The sequence below is a fragment of the Anolis sagrei genome, chromosome 10 (assembly GCF_037176765.1).
Source record: "Anolis sagrei isolate rAnoSag1 chromosome 10, rAnoSag1.mat, whole genome shotgun sequence".
Lineage (NCBI taxonomy): Eukaryota > Metazoa > Chordata > Lepidosauria > Squamata > Dactyloidae > Anolis > Anolis sagrei.
The window spans coordinates 2,703,623-2,725,445 of NC_090030.1; the positions used below are offsets into that span (position 1 = coordinate 2,703,623).

Below are 21,823 nucleotides of genomic sequence, written 5' to 3' on the forward strand. Positions count from 1 at the left end.
CCCCAGAAGATCTTAGGGTCCTGGTGGGCTGATAGACCGAGATACGTTCGGATAGGTAGGTTGGGCCAGAACCGTTTAGGGCTTTAAAGGCCAACGCCAGCACTTTGAATTTCTTTTATTTCTTGCGAATGGCTCCAGATACAGAAAGGGGTGAAATGCGGACGTTACGGCAACGCTTCAGGCTTTTGCTTTTCTCCACGGAGGGCATTTGGGGGGCATGTCCTTCATTTTGCTTGTGCCGGATTGCAGTCCCCAAATCGAGATGGTCAACACAGTTGCTTTGCAGAGCAGGAAGGGATGGAGGAGAGCGGGATCGGGTTCTGCGGAGAATGGGCTTTGGCTTGACACGCAGGGAGAACAGAGGATTTTGTTTCGGCTGCAGAAGGATCCGCAAAGGCTGTGGGAAGGGGATCTGGCGAAGGTCCAGGTGCCTTCATCAGGACAGAGGCGGTTGCCACAAAGGGGCTCAAAGGGCCAAGGAACCTGCGTGCAGGAGCGATGGGAAGGCAAGTTCAGCATCAATGACTTTTGGTACAACTAGCGCATGCATATATCTCTATCTCTATTTATTTATTATTTATTTACTGCACTTGTAGACCGCCGTTCTCAGCCCTGGGGCGACTCACGGCGGTGTACAACATATAAAAACAGGTACAATTTGCAACATAAGCAATATCACAAACAACAATAAACAACATCACTATTAATAATACAATTACACTAAATCATTCGTGACGTCTCATCATTGAATCACAATCCGAATCTCGTTATCCATATTCCGTTCCAATCGTCATTGCCAATTGTTGCAGCATTTACTCAAACGCCTTCTCAAACAACCACGTCTTTAGTCTCTTGCGGAATGTCATAAGGGAGGGCGCCAGTCTGATGTCCACAGGGAGGGTGTTCCACAGCCGGGGGGCCACCACCGAGAAGGCCCTGTCCCTAGTCCCCGCCACGCGTGCCTGTGAGGCAGGCGGGATCGAGAGAAGGGCCTCCCCAGACGATCTCAAAGTCCTCGTGGGCTCATAGGCAGGTATTTTGGCCGGTCAGACAGGTATATCTCTACCTAGTGTTGTCCCTGCTTCCCTCCCTTCTTTTCCTTTCCCTCCCCTTTCCCCCTTTTCTTTCTCTTCCTTCACTTCTTCTCTCTCCCTCCCTTTTCCTTCTTTCTCTCTCTTTCCTTTCTCCCCTCTCCAGCTCTGAGAGGGCCGACCTCACTCACACTGTCTCCACGGCCCCTTTGCTACGCGTTCTTTCCTCCCTCATTCCCCTTTACGCACATGCTACCTTTCTTTCGTAAACAAAGAGCCACATCACCCAGCCGTAGCCAAGGGGCCACTTATTTATTGATTTATTTATTTATTACTGTACTTGTATACCGTTGTTTCTCAGCCTAAATTGGCGACTCAACGCGGTTTACAACAAAATACAACAATCAACAATATTCAGTTTAAAAACCATAAAAAACATACACAATACACAATATTGGCCCATCAATAACAATCCAATGCATCTCCTAACTAAAATCGTGGTCCAATTTCATCATCCATATTACCAATCTTTAGTCATCAAAGGCGAAAGGTCAGGAGAGAATGCTTCTAGAACATGGCCATATAGCCCGAAAAAACCTACAACAACCCAGTGATTCCAGCCATGAAAGCCTTTGACAATACATTATTATTATTATTATTATTATTATTATTATGGGGTCGTTGTAGGTTTTTCGGGCTATATGGCCATGTTCTAGAAGCAGTCCCTCCTGATGTTTCACCTGTATCTATGTCAAGCGTCCTCAGAGGTTGTTAGGTCCATAGATGCAGGCGAAAGGTCAGGAGAGAATGCCTCTAGAACATGGCCATATAGCCCAAAAAAACCCACAACAACCGAATTAACCGAACGCCTGTTCGAACATCCAGGTCTTCAATCTTTTTCGAAACACCATCAGCGAGGGGGCTGATCTTACCTCCATGGGAAGGGCGTTCCACAGCCGAGGGGCCACCACAGAAAAGGTCCTGTCTCTCGTCCCCACCAGCCGCACCTGTGAAGCAGGCGGGATAGAGAGCAAGGCCTCCCCAGAAGATCTTAGGGTCCTGGTGGGCTGATAGGCAGAGATACGTTCGGATAGGTAAGTTGGGCCAGAACCGTTTAGGGCTTTATAGGCCAACGCCAGCACTTTAAATTGAGCCCGGTAGCAAATCGGTAGCCAGTGGAGCTGGTGCAGCAGAGGAGTTGTGTGCTCCCTGCGCTCCGCTCCAGTTAGTATCATGGCTGCCGAACGTTGGACTAATTGGAGCTTCCGGGCCATCTTCAAAGGCAACCCCACGTAGAGAGCGTTGCAGTAGTCTAAACGGGATGTAACCAGAGCGTGGACTACCGTGGCCAAGTCAGACTTCCCAAGGTACGGGCGCAGTTGGCGCACGAGTTTTAACTGTGTGAATGCTCCCCTGGTCACCGCCGAAACCTGGGGCTCCAGGCTCAGCGATGAGTCCAGGGTCACACCCAAACTGCAAACCTGCGTCTTCAGGGGGAGTGCGACCCCGTCCAACACAGGCTGTAACCCTATACCCTGTTCGGCCTTGCGACTGACCAGGAGAACCTCTGTCTTGTCTGGATTCAGTTTCAATTTGTTAGCTCTCATCCAGTCCGACACAGCAGCCAGACACTGGTTCAAGATCTGGAATCGGTGGGCCCTCCCTCCGGGTGTTTTGGACTCCAACTCCCACCATTCCTAACAGCCTCAGGCCCCTTCCTTTCCCCCCTCAGCCACTTAGGCTGGAACAGCTCAGCAAGCAAGAGTCCAAAAGTGGCAGGCAAACTTGGGCCCTCCCTCCGGGTGTTCTGGACTCGAACTCCCACCATTCCTAACAGCCTCAGGCCCCTTCCTTTCCCCCCTCAGCCACTTAGGCAGGAACAGCTCAGCAAGCAAGAGTCCAAAAGTGGCAGGCAAACTTGGGCCCTCCCTCTGGGTGTTCTGGACCTCTGTCTTGTCTGGATTCAATTCACCAGGCACTTCACCCAGCAATGGCCTCCCCTTCACCCAGCAACAGCTAAATCCAGCAACACAGCGATGGCCACTTCACCCAGCAGTGGACAGTCCTTCACCTACATCCAGAGCGCGCTGTGGACTCAGACATTGGTGGATCTGGACCAAACTTGGCACTGATACTCAATGTACCCAAATGTGAACACTGGTGGAGTCTCAGCCAAATGAGCAACTCAGAGAAGGCCACTTCACCCAGAAACAGTCAAAACTAGCAACTCACAGGGGGCATTTCACCCAATAACTTCCTTCCCTTCACCCAGAAACGGCCAAACCAGTGACAAGGCCACTTCACCCAGCAATGGACAGTCCTTCATTTAGCATCAGCCAAATGAGCAACTCGCCGAAGGCCACTTCACCCAGCAACAGTCAAAACTGGCGACTCACGGGGGGCCACTTCACCCAGCAATGGCCAAAATTGGTGACTCACAATAGGGACACTTTACCCAGCAATGGACAGTCTGCCTAGCAGCAGACAAACCAGTGACTCTGTGCTGGTACAACTGTACCAGGAGCTCCAATTCTGTTTGCTTTGCATTAAATGTTTGTTTGCAATCCCAGGCTTGGGATTTTGCAGCAGAGTGGCTTCCTGTTATAGTTTGCAATCATAGGGCAAGCCACCTGTCAATTATAGTTAGGTTCCCTGGTCCCACCCATCACCTATTATTATTATTATTATTATTATTATTATTATTATTATTATTGGGTTGTTGTAGGTTTTTCGGGCTATATGGCCATGGTCTAGAAGCAGTCCCTCTTGATGTTTCACCTGTATCTATGTCAAGCATCCTCAGAGGTTGTTAGGTCCATAAATGCAGGCGAAAGGTCAGGAGAGAATGCTTCTAGAACATGGCCATATAGCCCGAAAAAACCTACAACAGCCATGGTTCACACATGGCCATATAGCCCGAAAAAACCTACAACAGCCATGGTTCACACATGGCCATATAGCCCGAAAAAACCTACAACAGCCATGGTTCACACATGGCCATATAGCCCGAAAAAACCTACAACAACCCAGTGATTCCAGCCATGAAAGCCTTCGACAATACATTATTATTATTATTATTATTATTATTATTATTATTATTATTGGGTTGTTGTAGGTTTTTCGGGCTATATGGCCATGTTCTAGAAGCATTCTCTTGTAATGTTTCACCTGTATCTATGGCAAGCATCCTCAGAGGTTGTTAGGTCCATAAATGCAGGCAAAAGGTCAGGAGAGAATGCTTGTAGAACATGGCCATATAGCCCGAAAAACCTACAACAACCCAGTGATTCCAGCCATGAAAGCCTTTGACAATACATTATTATTATTATTATTATTATTATTATTATTATTATTATTATTATTGGGTTGTTGTAGGTTTTTCGGGCTATATGGCCATGTTCTGGAGGCAATTTTTCTCCTGACGTTTCGCCTGCATCTATGGCAAGCATCCTCAGAGGGAGTGAGGTCTGTTGGAACTAGGAAAATGGGTTTATGTATCTGTGGAATGACCAGGGTGGGACAAAGGACTCTTGTCTGCTGGAGCGAAGTGTGAATGGGTTGTTGTAGGTTTTTTCGGGCTATATGGCCATGGTCTAGAGGCATTCTCTCCTGACGTTTCGCCTGCATCTATGGCAAGCATCCTCAGAGGTAGTGAGGTCTGTTGGAACTAGGAAAATGGGTTTATGTATCTGTGGAATGACCAGGGTGGGACAAAGGACTCTTGTCTGCTGGAGCGAAGTGTGAATGGGTTGTTGTAGGTTTTTTGGGGCTATATGGCCATGGTCTAGAGGCATTCTCTCCTGACGTTTCGCCTGCACCTATGGCAAGCATCCTCAGAGATAGTGAGGTCTGTTGGAACTAGGAAAATGGGTTTCTATATCTGTGGAATGACCAGGGTGAGATTATTATTGTTGTTGTTATTGTTGTTATTGTTGTTATTGTTATTATTATCCTGCGTTATCTCTCCCAAAGGTGATTCACAGATGGCCACTTCACCCCGCAAGAAGCCTTGTGGTGCAAACAGTAGAGAGGCAGGCAGGCTTTGACTTTGATAGATGGAGGGGTGCTCTCTCTTTCAAGTCTCAAAGAGGGGGCACAAATACACCAAACCAAAGCATGGCTGTGGGCTTCCTGTCCTTGCTTTCGAGTCAGCTGTGTTGGCCCTAGCTTTGGTTGAAGGTTTTAGTCACAGAGGCTGGGCTAGATGGCCCTTGGGGTCCCCTCCTGCTCACCTTCCCAGCGGAGGGGGGCTGAGGAGGGGGCTGCGGAAGAAGGACATCATCCAGGCGAAGCCGCCGAGGCCGAGCGGAGCGGTCAGGGCCGCGGGTCCAAAGGCCGGTGCCGTTGCGGAGACGGGCATGGCCCTCCAGGCCGGACTGAGGGGGAGGTCCAGGTAGAGGCCCAAGGGAGGTGCCAAGGGGCCGCAGGGCAGGACCCCCAAGAGACCCGTCTTCTCACGCTTCCTCCATTTGGCCCGACGGTTCTGGAACCAAACCTTCCCAAAATACAGAGAGAGAGAGAGAGGAAAGTCAGTAATCAGTGAACCCTGGTGAAAGGAAGGACTTCCAGCTGAAGAACACAACAGAGCTGTGCTGGAGACTCACAAGGGGCCACTTCACCCAGCAATGCCTTACCTGAACCCGGGCTTCTGTGAGGTTGAGCCGCATTGCCAGTTCCTCCCTGAAAAGAGACATCCGAAAATACGTTTCCAATGCTGGAAATGCTAAATCTACAAAATTATGATGCTCATAGAATCATAGAATCAAAGACTTGGAAGAGACCTCCTGGGCCATCATCCAGTCCAACCCCTTTCTGCCAAGAAGCAGGAACATTGCATTCAAATCACCCCTGACAGATGGCCATCCAGCCTCTGTTTAAAAGCCCCCAAAGAAGGAGCCTCCACCACACTCCGGGGCAGAGAGTTCCACTGCTGAACGGCTCTCACAGTCAGGAAGTTCTTCCTCATGTTCAGATGGAATCTCCTCTCTTGTAGTTTGAAGCCATTGTTCCCTTGCGTCCTAGTCTCCAGGGAAGCAGAAAACAAGCTTGCTCCCTCCTCCTCTCTGTGGCTTCCTCTCACATATTTATACATGGCTATCATATCTCCTCTCAGCCTTCTCTTCTTCAGGCTAAACATGCCCAGCTCCTTAAGCCACTCCTCGTAGGGCTTGTTCTCCAGACCTTTGATCTGCTTTCTCCTCCCCGTGGCTTCCTCTCACATATGTATACATGGCTCTCATCATATCTCCTCTCAGCTTTCTCTTCTTCAGGCTAAACATGCCCAGCTCCTTAAGCCACTCCTCATAGGGCTTGTTCTCCAGACCCTTGATCATTTTAGTCACTCTCCTCTGGACACATTCCAGCTTGTCAATATCTCTCTTGAATTGTGGTGCCCAGAATTGGACACAATATTCCAGGTAAAGTGGTCTAACCAAAGCAGAATAGAGCATGGGGAGCATGACTTCCTTAGATCTAGACACTATGCTCCTATTGATGCAGGCCAAAATCCCATTGGCTTTTTTTGCCACCACATCACATTGTTGGCTCATGTTTAACTTGTTGTCCACGAGGACTCCAAGATCTTTTTCACACGTACTGCTCTCGAGCCAGGCATTGTCCCCCATTCTGTATATTTGCATTTCATTTTTTCTGCCAAAGTGGAGTATCTTGCATTTGTCACTGTTGAACTTCATTTTGTTAGTTTTGGCCCATCTCTCTAATCTGTCAAGATCGTTTTGAATCCTGCTCCTGTCCTCTGGAGTCTTGGCTCTCCCTCCCAATTTGGTGTCATCTGCAAACTTGATGATCCTGCCTTCTAGCCCTTCATCTAAGTCATTAGTAAAGATCCTGAGCAGGACCGGGCCCAGAATGGAACCCTGCGGATGGCACTCCACTTGTCACTTCTTTCCAGGATGAAGAGGAAGAATTAGTGAGCACTCTCTGTGTTCGTCCACTTAACCAATTCCAGATCTACCTCACCGTAGTTCTGCCTCGCCCACCTTGGACTAGTTTCCTTGCCAGAAGGTCATGGGAGACCTTGTCAAAGAAGGCCTTCCTGAAATCCAGACACGCTACATCCACATTCCCAGCATCTACCCAGCTTGTAACTCTATCGAAAAAAGAGATCAGATGAGCCTGGCATGACTTGTTTTTGATCAATCCATGTTGACTCTTAGCGATGACCGCATTTGTTTCTAAGTGTTTGCAGACCACTCCCTTCACAATCTTTTGATGCCTTGATGCCTTGCCCATGGGACTTGGCTGCAGCTAAGGAGCCTCCCATCGAAAATGGGACATATGGCTCGTTGCTCCATTTGCTAAAATGCATCAGGGGAGAAACCACAAGCGTTGGAAACAGAAAGGACAAGAAGGGACTTCCTTCTACGTTTGGTATTAAAAAGCCAGAGAATTGTGAGATAATACAAACACATTTTTTCAATCTATATAAATAAAAATGTAATGTTTGTGGGATTAACTTAACACAGAAACCATTGGACGGATTGACACCAAATTTGGATACAATACACCTCTCAGGTGCCTGATAAAACACTGAAAAACACAGTGACAAAAACAACTTCAACCCCAAAAGGCTGTTAAGAAGGCTGTTGGGAATTGTGGGAGTTGGAGTCCAAAACCCCTGGTCTACACCATGGAATTATTCCACAGCATTGAGCCATGGTAGATAAAGGGGCCCCATAGGCCATCCAGCCCAACCACGTTTGGCAGTAAAGGAAGACAGCATCAAAGCCCTCCAGACAGATGCCCATCCAGTTGGAAAGGAGCCCCAAAGGCCATCCAGTCCAACCTCATTGGGCGGTAAAGGAAGACACCATCAAAGCCCTCTTGACAGATGGCAATCCAGTTGGAAAGGAGCCCCAAAGGCCATCCAGTCCAACCTCATTGGGTGGTAAAGGAAGACACCTTCAAAGCACTCCTGACAGATGGCCATCCAGTTGGAAAGGAGCCCCAAAGGCCATCCAGTCCAACCTCATTGGGCGATAAAGAAAGAGACCATCAAAGCCCTCCCAACAGATGGCCATCCAGTTGGAAAGGAGCCCCAAAGGCCATCCAGTCCAACCTCATTGGGCGGTAAAGGAAGACACCATCAAAGCCCTCTTGACAGATGGCAATCCAGTTGGAAAGGAGCCCCAAAGGCCATCCAGTCCAACCTCATTGGGTGGTAAAGGAAGACACCTTCAAAGCACTCCTGACAGATGGCCATCCAGTTGGAAAGGAGCCCCAAAGGCCATCCAGTCCAACCTCATTGGATGGTAAAGGAAGACACCATCAAAGCCCTCCGGACAGATGCCCATCCAGTTGGAAAAGAGCCCCAAAGGCCATCCAGTCCAACCTCATTGGGCGGTAAAGGAAGACACCATCAAAGCCCTCCAGATAGATGGCCATCCAGTTGGAAAGGAGCCCCAAAGGCCATCCAGTCCAACCTCATTGGGCGGTAAAGGAAGACACCATCAAAGCCCTCCTGACAGATGGCCATCCAGTTGGAAAGGAGCCCCAAAGGCCATCCAGTCCAACCTCATTGGGCGGTAAAGGAAGACACCATCAAAGCCCTCTTGACAGAGGGCCATCCAGTTGGAAAGGAGCCCCAAAGGCCATCCAGTCCAACCTCATTGGGCTGTAAAGGAAGACACCATCAAAGCCTACCCAACAGATGGCCAACCAGTTGGAAGGGAGCCCCAAAGGCCATCCACTCCAACCTCCTTTGGCCCCTTAAAGATGTGTGTCTGTCTGTCTGACCATCCATCTATTTACCTACCTATGTTCTATCCACCTACCTTCTGTTTCATCTGTCAATGTCCCTTGCATATGTCTCTTCTGTCTATTGTTTCATGCCTGGAATTCCTCTGCTTTCTGAGGGCCACAGCTATGTGTGGCAGGGGATGGCTAATCTATCTATCTATCTATCTATCTATCTATCTATCTATACATATATCTATCTATCTCTCTCTCTCTATCTATCTATATATCTATATATATATATATAGATATAGATATAGATATATATAAATGCTCTGTGCATAATACCTTAAAAACAAAAGAATCAATGAACAAAATCACACCAAATGTGGCAACAAAACGTCTCACAACGCAAGGAGTGGCCATCACTCAAAAAATTATGATTTTGTCATTTGGGAGTTGTAGTTGCTGGCATTTATAGTTTACCTACAATCAAAGAGCATTCTGAACTCCTCCAATGATGGAATTGAACCAAACTTGGCACACAGAATTCCCATGACCAACAATAAATACTTGGAAGAGTTTGGTGGGCATTGACCTTGAGTTCAAAGCAGATAATGTGGATTATATGGTGGTGCAGACTCATATAATCCAATTGAAAGCAGATAATGTGGTTTATATGGCAATATAGACTCATATAATCCAATTGAAAGCAGATAATGTGGATTATATGGTGGTATAGACTCATATAATCCAATTGAAAGCAGATAACGTGGATTATATGGTGGTGCAGACTCATATAATCCAATTGAAAGCAGATAATGTGGATTATATGGTGGTATAGACTCATATAATCCAATTGAAAGCAGATAACGTGGATTATATGGTGGTGCAGACTCATATAATCCAATTGAAAGCAGATAATGTGGATTATATGGTGGTGCAGACTCATATATTCCAATTGTGGACTATATGGTGTTGTAGACTCATATAATCCAGTTGAAAGCAGATAATGTGGATTATATGGTGGTGCAGACTCATATAATCCAATTGAAAGCAAATAATGTGGATTATATGGCAATATAGACTCATATATTCCAATTGAAAGCAAATAATGTGGATTATATGGTGGTATAGACTCTTACAATCCAATTCAAAGTAGATAATGTAGATTATATGGTTGTATAGACTCATATAATCCAATTCAAAGTAGATAATGTGGATTATATGGTGGCGCAGACTCATATATTCCAATTGTGGACTATATGGTGTTGTAGACTCATATAATCCAGTTGAAAGCAGATAATGTGGATGATATAATCCAGTTCAAAGATGGGAGAGATCTCACCTGGCGAAGACATCTGGATAATGGGACTTCTGGAAGGCGCTCTCCAAGTCCTGAAGCTGGGAGTCGCTGAAGGTGGTGCGGGAGCGGCGCTGGGGCTTCCTCCTCTTGGCCTGGCCTTTGAGGGCGGCGCTCTCGCCCCAGGCTTCCTCCTCCTCTTCCTCCTTCTCTGCTTTGGGCTCCTTCCCCAGCAAAGGCCCTTTGGGGAGCCAGAGGGAGCGCACCCCGCCTTCAGAGGAGAAGAGAGAAGCAAGCCCTGGCAGGGTGGGGAACCCAGAACTCAAGCTATGCGACCTCCCCAAACTACAACTCCCAAGCCTCTATCGCAGGCATGTGCCAACTTGGGGCCTCCTGGTGTTTTGGACTTCAACTCCCACAATTCCTGATGAGAAGAGAAGAGAAGCGAGCGAAGAGAAACAGGAAGATAAGAGAAAGGAGAGAAGGGAAGGGAAAGAAGAAAAGAAAAGAGAAGAGAAGGGAGAGAAGGGAAGGGAAGGAAGGGAAAGAAGAAAAGAGAAGGGAGAGAAGGGAAGGAAAGAAAGAAAGAAAAGAAAAGAAAAGAGAAGAGAGAGAAGGGGAAGAAAAGAGAAAAGATGAGAAGAGAAGCAAGAGAAGCAAGAGAAGAGAAACAGAAAGATAAGAGAAGGGAGAGAAGGGGAAGAGAAAAGATGAGAAGAGAAGCAAGAGAAGCAAGAGAAGAGAAACAGAAAGATAAGAGAAGGGAGAGAAGGGGAAGAGAAAAGATGAGAAGAGAAGCAAGAGAAGCAAGAGAAGAGAAACAGAAAGATAAGAGAAGGGAGAGAAGAGGAAGAGAAAAGATGAGAAGAGAAGCAAGAGAAGGGAAACAGAGAGAAGGGAGAGAAGAGAGACAGAAAGATAAGAGAAGGGAGAGAACGGGAAGACAAGAGAAAAGATGAGAAGAGAACCAAGAGAAGCAAGAGAAGGGAAACAGAAAGATAAGAGAAGGGAGAGAAGGGGAAGAGAATAGAAAAGATGAGAAGAGAAGGGAGAGAAGGGAAACAGAGAGAAGGGAGAGAAGAGAGACAGAAAGATAAGAGAAGTGAGAGAAGGGGAAGAGAAGAGATAAGATGAGAAGAGAAGCAAGAGAAGGGAAACAGAGAGAAGGGAGAGAAGAGAAATAGAAAGATAAGAGAAGGGAGAGAAGAAAAGGAAGGGAAGGGAAAGAAGAAAAAAGAAGGGAGAGAAGGGAAGGGAAAGAAGAAAAGAGAAGAGAAGGGAAGGGAAGGGGAAGAGAAGAGAAAAGATGAGAAGAGAAGCAAGAGAAGGGAAACAGAGAGAAACAGAAAGATAAGAGAAGGGAGAGAAGGGAAGGGAAATAAGAAAAGAAAAGAGAAGGGAAGGGAAGGGAGAGAAGGGGAAGAGCAGAGAAAAGATGAGAAGAGAAGCGAGAGAAGGGAAACAGAGAGAAGGGAGAGAAGAGAAACAGAAAGATAAGAGAAGGGAGAGAAGAGAAACAGAAAGATAAGAGAAGGGAGAGAAGAGAAGGAAGGGAAGGGAAAGAAGAAAAGGGAAGAGAGAGAAGGGAAGGGAAAGAAGAGAAGAAAAGAGAAGGGAGAGAAGGGGAAGAGAAGAGAAAAGATGAGAAGAGAAGGGAGAGAAGAGAAGGAAGGGAAGGGAAAGAAGAAAAGAGAAGGGAGAGAAGGGGAAGAGAAGAGAACAGGAAGAAAAAGAGAAAAGAGAAATAGGAAGAGGAAGAAAAGGGAGAGAAGGGAAAGAGAAGAGAAAAGATGAGAAGAGAAGCGAGAGAAGAGAAACAGATAAGAGAAGGAAGAGAAGAGAAGTACTTACCAAGGCAGATGCTGTCCATGGAGCTCACCTTCCTTCCTTCCTTCCTTCTTCCCTCCTTCCAACCAATGCAGGGTTTTATGACAGGAGAAGAGCACTGCTTTTGCTTGGAAGGGGCGGGCAGAAGGACCCCTCCTTCCTTCCTTGCTTGCATTGGAGGGAGGGAAGGCGGTGCATTTCAACACAGGGGGGAAACTAAGGCAGGGCTACACTCTGGCCATTCAAATGAGAAGGCACAGGTATGGGATGCAACAACCCTGGAAAGGATCTAGAGAGAAGTCTTGGTAGAACACAACACCTGGACAACGGCCAAGGGGCTTCTAGGCTGCTGCATCAATAGTCTAAATCTGGACCGACACTGCCCAATATCCCAGGATCTGATCCCAAAGTACACTATGTAATGCAATTCTTATTATCATATCATTATTATCATCATCACCATCAGTGTTAGTATTATTATCAGTGCTATCATTATATTATCAGCAACAACAGCATGACTATTATTATCATATTACCTTATTATTATTATTATTATTATTATTATTATTATTATTGGAAACACAACAAGATGAGTCCACAGCAGACATTCTGCTGGCTGTTGTATTGGATCACACGTCGGACACTTCCCAAGTACCTAGGACTGTGTGATGTATTTATTATTATTATTATTATTATTATTATTATTATTAGAAACACAACAAGATGAGTCCACAGCAGACACTCTGCTGGCTGTTGTATTGGATCACACGTCGGACACTTCCCAAGTGTCTAGGACTGTGTGATGTATTTATTATTATTATTATTATTATTATTATTATTATTATAAACACAACAAGATGTGTCCACAGCAGACACTGCTGGCTGTTGTATTGGATCCCACGTCCGACACTTCCCAAGTGTCTAGGACTGTGTGATGTTGTTATTATTATTATTATTATTATTATTATTATTATTATTATTTGAAACACAACGAGATGTGTCCACAGCAGACACTGCTGGCTGTTGTATTGGATCACACGTCGGACTCTTCCCAAGTGTCTAGGACTGTGTGATGTATTTATTATTATTATTATTATTATTATTATTATTATTATTATTATTTGAAACACAACAAGATGAGTCCACAGCAGACATTCTGCTGGCTGTTGTATTGGATCACACGTCGGACATTTCCCAAGTGTCTAGGACTGTGTCATGTGTCGGCAAATAATGCCTGCAGATCCCAGTAAGGTGGCCTTTTGCAGCAGCTGGCAGGTGGTAATCCTGTCAGCGCCAATTGTGTTTAAGTGCAGGCCAAGGTCTTGAGGCACTGCACTGTGTGCTGATCACCACTGGGACCCCCTTGACTGGCTTGTGCCAGAGTCTTTGCAGTTCGATCTTTAAGTCCTCATATCGTGTCAGCTTTTCAAGTTGTTTCTCTGCAATCCTGCTGTCACCTGGGATTGCGACATCGATGATCCATTCTTTGTTTTTCAACACGATCGTCAGGTCAGGAGTGTTGTGCTCCTAAACATAATCTGTCTGAATCCGGAAGTCCCAGAGGAGTTTGGCGTGTTCACTCTCTGTAACCTTTTCAGGCTTGTGATCACACCAGTTCTTTGTCAAAGGCAGATAGTCTTTGTGGCACAAGTTCCAATGAAATATGTGAGAGGAAGCCACAGGGAGGAGGAGGGAGCAAGCTTCCTTTCTGCTTCCCTGGAGACTAGGACACAATGGAACAATGGCTTCAAACTACAAGAGAGGAGATTCCATCTGAACATGAGGAAGAACTTCCTGACTGTGAGAGCCGTTCAGCAGTGGAACTCTCTGCCCCGGAGTGTGGTGGAGGCTCCTTCTTTGGAAGCTTTTAAACAGAGGCTGGATGGCCATCTGTCAGGGGTGATTTAAATGCAATATTCCTGCTTCTTGGTAGAATGGGGTTGGACTGGATGGCCCAGGAGGCCTCTTCCAACTCTTTGATTCTATGATTCTATGAATCATCTGAGCAACGGTGTTGTGCCTCTGCTTGGAGTCTGTCTGATTGATCTTCTTGCAGCAGCTGAGGATGGGATCCATTGTTTCATCTGCTTCCTTGCAGAGTCTACACTTGGGATCTGTTTTCGACTTTTCAATCCTGGCTTGGATGGCCTTGGTTCGAATGGCTTGTTCTTGGGCTTCCAGAATCAGGCCCTCCTTGGTCTCCTTTTCCAGAGTTCTGTTTGTGAGCCACAGCCATGTTTTTTCTTTGTCAATTGGGCTCTCACTTTTTCCCAGGAACTGTCTATTATTATTATTATTATTATTATTATTATTATTATTATTAGCAATGTCCCTGACATTGCCCAAATTATTTGAAAAAGCCTTTTTTTTATTTTACAGAATGCATAACGTTGTGGGTGAACTACAGCTCCCATCATGCCAGGTTAACCCCCTGAAACTCCCATCAGTAGTTAAAGTTGGTCATGTTGGGCAAGTCTGCTCTCTAGATGCATCATCAGTGGAGTCCGTGGGGTGTCTGGCTGCAGGATAAACTACAACTCCCACCATGGTGGGTCAGTCCCCTCAAACCCCTCCAGTGGGTTCTGTGTGCCAAGTTTGGTCCAGATCCATCATCAGTGGTGGTCACAGTGTCTCTGGATGTAGGTGAACTACAACTCCCAGAAATGAAGGTCAGTTCCCCCCAATGCAAGGGTCTGGTAGCTCATTCAAGACCAACACATCCTTGTCTATGATGTTGATATCCTGTCGCTCACAAAAGGTGACACTGTTTGGGAAAGTTCCTTGCTTGCACCACCATTGCCAGAAACTCACCAAGTTCAGAGCTGACCTCAATGCAAGAACGTGAGCAACAGCAACGAAGGAAGGAGCGAAATTAGACAAATACGTTGAATATTAGCATGCAATGCCCTTTCTTGTTTCCAAGCTGTACTCAGCAACCCCAGTCTTTGGGAAACTAGAACAAAAACATTGGATATAGCTGATCGAGATCAAGGTAAACAAGCAAAAGTCTTTGCAACAGAGAGATTGTGATTGTGAAGCAAAGCAGAAGACTAACCAGACAGCTTGAATTACAAGTTTGGCTTGTAGGAAATGCATTCAGGGGGCGATCTGCAAAAGGAAAGGAATATATTGCATTTGGAAAGCGTCCCCTCGCAGCGAGAGGCTTTTGACAAAAGTTGACTTTCACACACAATTAAACCAAATAATGTCGGTTTTCAGGTTTCGCCGGAGCCGATCCAGAGAGCGCCCCATCTCCAGGCTGATTGCGTGTTGATCCGAATCACAAAATTAATATTTAGTGGGAGACGACAAGCTTTCAAGCCGGGAAAATAAAGAAAGAAATGAGAGCGCGTTACAAGGAGGAGGAGGAGGAGGAGGGTGTGCAATAAGAGCCCAAATGACAATCATGGCAGAGGAAGAGGCAGCTCTCGGGCTCTTTGCAATTAAAGAAGATGGAAAAGTGGCAAACCACATCTCAAGGAAAGCCCAGGAAGTCAAGTGTCCCTGTGACTTCTTATAAAATTATGTGGCCATCATTGCTTCACTTCTTCTGTTGTCCTTGACTTTGGAGCTGGGAAATCTTAGAAAAGAGGCATTCTCTCCTGACGTTTCGCCTGCATCTATGGCAAGCATCCTCAGAGGTAGTGAGGTCTGTTGGAAATAGGACAATGGGTGTATATATCTGTGGAATGGCTGGGGTGGGGCAAAGAGCTCTTCTCTGCTAGAGCTAGGTGTGAGTGTTTCAAACTGACCACCTTCATTCGCATTTGAAGGCCTGCCTGAGCCTGGGAAAATCTTTTGTTGAGAGGTGTTAAGATGTGCCTGGTTGTTTCCTCTCTGCTGTTTTGCTGTTGTGATTTTAGAGTTTTTTTAATACTGGTAGCCAGATTTTGTTCATTTTCATAGTTTCTTCCTTTCTGTTGAAATTGTCCACATGCTTGTGGATTTCAATGGCTTCTCTGTGTAGTCTGACATGGTGGTTGTGCGAGTGGTCCAGCATTTCGGTGTTCTCCAATAAAATGCTGTGTCCAGGTTGGTTCCTCAGGTGCTCGGCTATGGCTGACTTCTCTGGTTGAAGTAGTCTGCAGTGCCTTTAATGTTCCTTGATGCGTGTCTGGGCAACGCTGCGTTTGGTGGTCCCTCTGGAGACTTGTCCCCAGCTGCATGGTATACGGTAGACTCCTGCAGAGGTGAGAGGATCCCTCTTGTCCTTTGCTGAATGTAGCATTTGTTGGGTTGTATTGTCGAAGTGCTCTTCCAGCAGTCACCAGCCAATCCCTCCCCAATGCCAGAAATGCCTGTGACATCAGGCAGAGTGATATAATGTCACAACTGGTATGTGGCATGTCAAAACTGGGGAGGTAGCACGTCACAGCTGGTGAAAGTCAGAGTCACAACACAAGAGGTGAGAAGTGTGGCTGCCCAGCAGCACTAATAATAATAATAATAATAATAATAATAATAATAATAATAACAACAACTTTATTTAAACCCCGCCACCATCTCCCCAAGGGACTTGGAGCGACTTACATAAGGCCAAGCCCAACAACACATCAATAAAGTCTGACTTGGCCACGGTAGTCCACGCTCTGGTCACATCCCGCATAGATTACTGCAACGCGCTTTACATGGGGCTGCCCTTGAAGACTGCCCGGAAGCTTCAGATGGTCCAGCGCTCGGCAGCCAGGTTGCTAACGGGAGCGGCACTCAGGGAGCATACCACTCCTCTGTTGAGCCAGCTCCACTGGCTGCCAATCTGCTACCGGGCACAATTCAAGGTGCTGGCGCTAGCCTACAAAGCCCTAAACGGTTCCGGCCCCACTTACCTCTCCGAACGCATCTCCACCTATGAACCGACGCGGACACTAAGATCTTCCGGGGAGGCCCTGCTCTCAGTCCCGCCTGCATCACAGGCACGGTTGGCGGGGACGAGAGACAGGGCCTTCTCGGTGGTGGCCCCTCGGCTATGGAATGCCCTACCCATTGACATCAGACAGGCCCCTTCGCTGCTGGCGTTTCGGAAGAAGGTTAAAACCTGGCTCTCTGAGCAAGCGTTTGGCTAATCAGCGCAATTGAACATAGGACGACGGTAAATTGAACATAGGAATGGCACAAGGATTATGAGAATGGATTTTGCTTTGTGATCGAGGCATCATGAATTGATAATAATTGTGTATTTTGTTATTGTGTATGATGTGTTTTAACTGTTATTGTTGTGTTAATTTACATTGTGTAAACCGCATTGAGTCACCTAATTAGGCTGAGAAACGCGGTATAGAAATAAAGCAAATAAATAATAATAAATAAATAAATAATAAAACAAGAAAGCATAAACAAAAACAATACAATGCAATAAATTAATATAGGTAAAGGTAAAGGTAGTCCCCTGACATTAAGTCCAGTCATGTCTGACTCTGGGGTGTGGTGCTCATCTCCATTTCTAAGCTGAAGAGCCTGCGTTGTCCGTAGACACCTCCAAGGCCATGTGGCCGGCATGACTGCATGGAGCGCCGTTACCTTCCCGCCGGAGCGGTACCTATTGATCTACTCACATTTGCATGTTTTCGAACTGCTAGGTTGGCAGAAGCTAGGGCTGACAGCAGAAGCTCACGCGGCTCCCCGGAATCGAACCTGCGACCTTTCGATCAACAAGCTCAGCAGCTCAGTGCTTTAACCCACTGCACCACCCATAAATTACATATAAACAATAAGCAATAAACAATAACACACAAGGATTTATAAAAAACTATGGCCGGGCCAAATTTAATAGTTTAAAATTTAAAAAATAAACGCTGGGCATGAACAAGGGAGGATATATCTGGTAGAAGGGTTTTAAAAGATGTGAGGGGAGCACAGTCCAACCCTATCCAATAATTAAAGTGCATTCTGAGGATATATTGCAGGGAGTTATTTCCTTATTCTGGGAAGGCACACTGGAACAGCCACGTTTTCAGGCTCCTCCTAAAGACTGCCAATGTGGAGGCATGCCTGATGTCCTTGGGGAGTGAGTTCCAAAGTTGGGGGGCCACCAAAGAGAAGGCCCTCTCCCTCATCCCCACCAATCGCGCCTGCAAAGGAGGTGGGCGCACAAGAAGGGCCTCTCCAGATGATTGAAGAGCTCGTGTGGATTCGTACATGGAAATGCAGTCACGCAGGTAGGCGGGTCCCAAACTGTTCAGGGCTATGTAGGTGAGAACCTGCACCTTGAATTGGGACCGGAAAATGAATGGCAGCCAATGGAGCTCCTTAAACAGGAGGGTTGACCGCTCCCTATAAGTCGCATCAGTTAGTAACCTGGCTGCTGTTCATTGGACCAGTTGAAATTTCCGGGCTGTCTTCAAGGGCAGCCCCACGTAGACTGCATTACAGTAATCCAATCTGGAGGTGACTAAGGCATGGCCAGATCCACCTTCACGAGGTACGGTCACAGCTGGTGCAAGAGTCTTAATAGTGCGAAGGCCCTCCCGGCCACTGCTGACGCCTGAGCTTCAAGCGTGAGTGACAAGTCCAAGAGGACACCCAAGCTGTGGGTATCCTTCTGGACTCAGCTATGTTCAGTGTGGCTAGGTAGTAAGGACTCCTTGCCACCTCTAAAGCAGCTCAGGGAATCTTTGTACAGTGATGAGGGGTTGTTCATTTTTGAAATTTTCTAAATGTTTATGGTTACTGTTTTTTTTATATTGGTATTGAATTTTGGTGTTTACGTGTTGTTATAGAAAGTCCCCACATCAGAGTTTCCCATTCTCTGCTCTTGGATTTCAACTCTCAGAATCACGTATATGTATTAGGCCAAAATCAAGACAAACTTTTGACTTACACGGTGACAGCAGCAAGACTAACCTATGCAAAACTATGGAAACAGGAAATCACTCCAACTAGAACATTATGGGCATATATTTTTTTAGCCGTGTCAGGAGCGACCTGAGAAACTGCAAGTCGCTTCTGGTGTGAGAGAATTGGCCGTCTGCAAGGACGTTGCCCAGGGGATGCCCAAATGATTTTTGATGTTTTATCATCCTTGTGGGAGGCTTCTCTCATGTCCCAGCATCAGGAGCTGGAGCTGATAGAGGGAGCTCATCCGCCACTCCCCGGATTTGAACCTGCAACCTGTCAGTCTTCAGTCCTGCCGGCACAGGGGTTTAACCCACTGTGCCACTGGGGGCTCCTATTATGGGTTGAAAAGTATCAGGGGAGCTGAGGGATGATTTATTGTTGCCACCAATTTGAAAGGAACCAGTATTCAGGAGATTTTACCCCAGTTCCCAATTTTAAAAAGACTTAGCCGATTTGCAATGGAGGTTGCCAATTAGGAACCAAATTTACCATCAAGTTAGGAGGGAAGCTGTTCATTTGCACCTCCTCCTTTATTAAGAAAGTAATAACTTAGTACAGGCCCGTAGCCAGGATTTCGTTTCGGGGGGGGGGGGGGGGGGCTAAAAAAATTTTCAGGGGGGGTTTCGGGGGGGGCTGAGTTTCGGGGGGGGGGCTGAGTCTGAGTGAAAGAGGGTCTAGCCTAGCAAACCTTTTGTATCATTACCCCAATACTCCCATGCATATGGGATATATTGAGTATGGTGATCAGATCATGATATGAATAAACATAACAGTTTAAATAATGCACCAGTAAGGCCTTTTCGCGAACCATCATGAGAATTTCGGGGGGAGCTGAAGCCCCCCGAGCCCCCCCCCCCCCCCGGCTACATGCCTGACTTAGTAGTAATTACACTGTAGCGTGACTGGAGAGAAGAATGTAGATTTATTTGGTTACTTTTCCCTACTTTTCTGCCACCACGTGAGGTAAGTTGTAATATTGTGAGAAATGGCACTTGGTACACAGAATAGACGGAGCTGAGGCAATCTTCAAATAAAAGTTAACAATTTTATTAAGTACACAGCGTGTAGTTGCAAGACGTAACTTTTCCTTGTTGCACTTGGAATAATACCTGTAACATTAACAGTTCATTCTTTCAAGTAACACAGTATCTTTCTGACGTAGAGCACTTGTTTCAGACAAAGTTTCCACACAGGGATGTTTCCCTTAGTTGATCCTCCCTATATCAAATACTAAGTAACCTATTCTTTAGCCTCTCCTTAGACTAAAAGAATACCAGCTAGGTTTCACCATTCGGCTGCACTAGCCTGAGAAACTTCCATTAGCCAAACCCAGCTTTTCAAAGCCTCAAAGCTTTGCTTCACAAGTCACTCCACCACCTTTCCTTTCCTTCTCTCCCAACTCCTCACTCCTCACTCCTTTGAACCTAAACCCAGACTGCTCACTCCTCTAAATCTAAACCCCTAACTGACTTTTAACTGTCGTTTTTTCAAACTCTCCTCTCTAAGCTCCTCCCACTTCCCTCTCTCCTGCATCAGTCTCCATGGCAACGCACATGGAGGACTCCTCTGACTTAGGCCGCTCCAGCATTACTGCAGCCAATCTAAACACAAATACAGTTAAAATCATACAATTTATAATCAACTCCTGTACATGGGTATTAAGATTACTAGATATAATTAATATGGGCATATTGACTTATCAAATTTCATGTCATTCCCCAAATCCCAGAAAAAATTAAACATTAAAAAAAAGAAAACGTATTGGACACTCCTGAAATGTTTTCTGAAAGACGAACATCTGGAAATAATAGTAAATGAAACCATTATATGAAATATATGGAACAATTTAAGTCAAGCACTAAAAGGACTAGTAATTTATAAATAATTCTATTTTATTGTCATTTTGGATAACAATTCTTCAAGGCGAAGATAGGAAGCACCGAATCTTTGCTCTACCCTAGTTAATTCCTTTTTTTAAAATATATTTTTAATACCTCCAATACTCTTCTATTCCTTACTCAATTCATTACATCAACTATAATGGTACGTTATATACCTGTGACCATCTTTCTTCGAGGGCCTTGCCTTGCCTTTTTGCCTTTGCCTTGTCTTAATTGCTCTCCTTTTTTGGGATGCTATTAAAAACGGCCAAGGTTTGGATAATGGGGAGCGTATCTCCCATTGAATTTCCATTTTGTGGCTCTATTTAAAGAGCGGTATTATCACGGCCCATTTCCTGCCAGGCCCTTCTTCTATTTGCCCGCGCGGCGGGAGGCAGGACACTTTGGGGGCCCCAAAGAAATGATTATCTCTGAGTAAATTACTCCTAACTCCATTACGGAATACTAAACGCCCGCTCCTCCGTGTTTGCTGTACCTGAGATAACGCTGCCATTTATTTATTTGGTTTGTCCTGTCTGCCTGGGTGACCTCCTCGGAGTCCAGGAAGGCCATAAACCCGGAGCCGCATTAGATAATTATTGATGTGGCGAGTGTCAAGATGTACAGTAGCCGGAGTGGCTTTGATGGCTCTCCAAACGGATAATGGCGCATCGTTTTCACGGCCGGTTGGGTGCTAATTCCCCTCTAATAAGGGAGCTATCAGGAGAAAGTGGCCCTCCTCCTCTTCCTCCTCCTCAAACAAAGGAAGCCATTCGTGAAATGATTCAAAAATTTGTTTAGATTGCTTCTCAGGTGGATTTTTCGCCTCCCTTTGAAAGTTTGTTGTGTGTCGTCCTTTCCAGAGGTTGCCTGTGAACTTGGACAATTGTGTGGTTTTGGATATATAATTTTTGGGTTGTTGTAGATTTTCCAGGCTGTCTGGCCATGTTCAAGAAGCATTCTCTCCTGACATTTCACCTGCATTTGTGGCAGGCATTCTCATACTTCCGCCGGGAAGTAGCAGCCAATAGTGAAAGGACCTATTGGCAGAGACATCTCCAGCTCATTCCCTGTTTGGGTCTCAGCCAGCACGTCAACGACTTAAATCAAGACATAGTTTTCTTAGATCTACAGAGACACTTGCTGGAACACCCCAGCAAGCGAGAGTCCAAAAGTGGCAGGCCCAAACCCAGCACCTCAATTCATGGGTGATACCAGATGAGAGACTCCCCCCTGGGCACACAGAGGACTGG

At 46.1% G+C, this 21,823-nt stretch overlaps 1 protein-coding gene across 3 annotated transcripts; it reads right to left on the reverse strand.

The window, feature by feature from the left end:
- Nucleotides 1–169: 169 nt before the first annotated feature.
- On the reverse strand, nucleotides 170–21,509 carry LOC137097647 (homeobox protein ARX-like). 3 transcript variants are annotated; one of them, XM_067471720.1, is made up of 5 exons: nucleotides 20,747–21,502; nucleotides 10,075–10,300; nucleotides 5,666–5,711; nucleotides 5,264–5,526; nucleotides 170–483 (listed from the first exon to the last, which is right to left on the reverse strand). In XM_067471720.1, the coding sequence occupies exons 1-5, from the start codon at nucleotides 20,754–20,756 to the stop codon at nucleotides 267–269; spliced, it is 762 nt and encodes a 253-aa protein (XP_067327821.1). In that variant the 5' UTR covers nucleotides 20,757–21,502; the 3' UTR covers nucleotides 170–266. The 3 variants fall into 3 exon arrangements, with proteins under 3 accessions (XP_067327821.1, XP_067327820.1, XP_067327822.1); XM_067471719.1 differs by lacking the exon at nucleotides 20,747–21,502 and adding an exon at nucleotides 11,881–12,260; XM_067471721.1 differs by lacking the exon at nucleotides 10,075–10,300 and having other exon boundaries at nucleotides 20,747–21,509.
- Nucleotides 21,510–21,823: the final 314 nt, after the last annotated feature.

Bases quoted from the DNA above. Each gene is read 5' to 3' on its own strand.
- LOC137097647 (XM_067471719.1), bottom strand. From the start codon at position 12,031: ATGCAAGCAAGGAAGGAAGGAGGGGTCCTTCTGCCCGCCCCTTCCAAG. The intron at 10,301-11,880 runs GTAAGTACTTCT...TCTCCTCTGAAG, and splicing joins CATGGACAGCATCTGCCTTG to GCGGGGTGCGCTCCCTCTGG. The intron at 484-5,263 runs GTGAGCAGGAGG...TCCTGCACGCAG, and splicing joins AGCCCCCCTCCGCTGGGAAG to GTTCCTTGGCCCTTTGAGCC.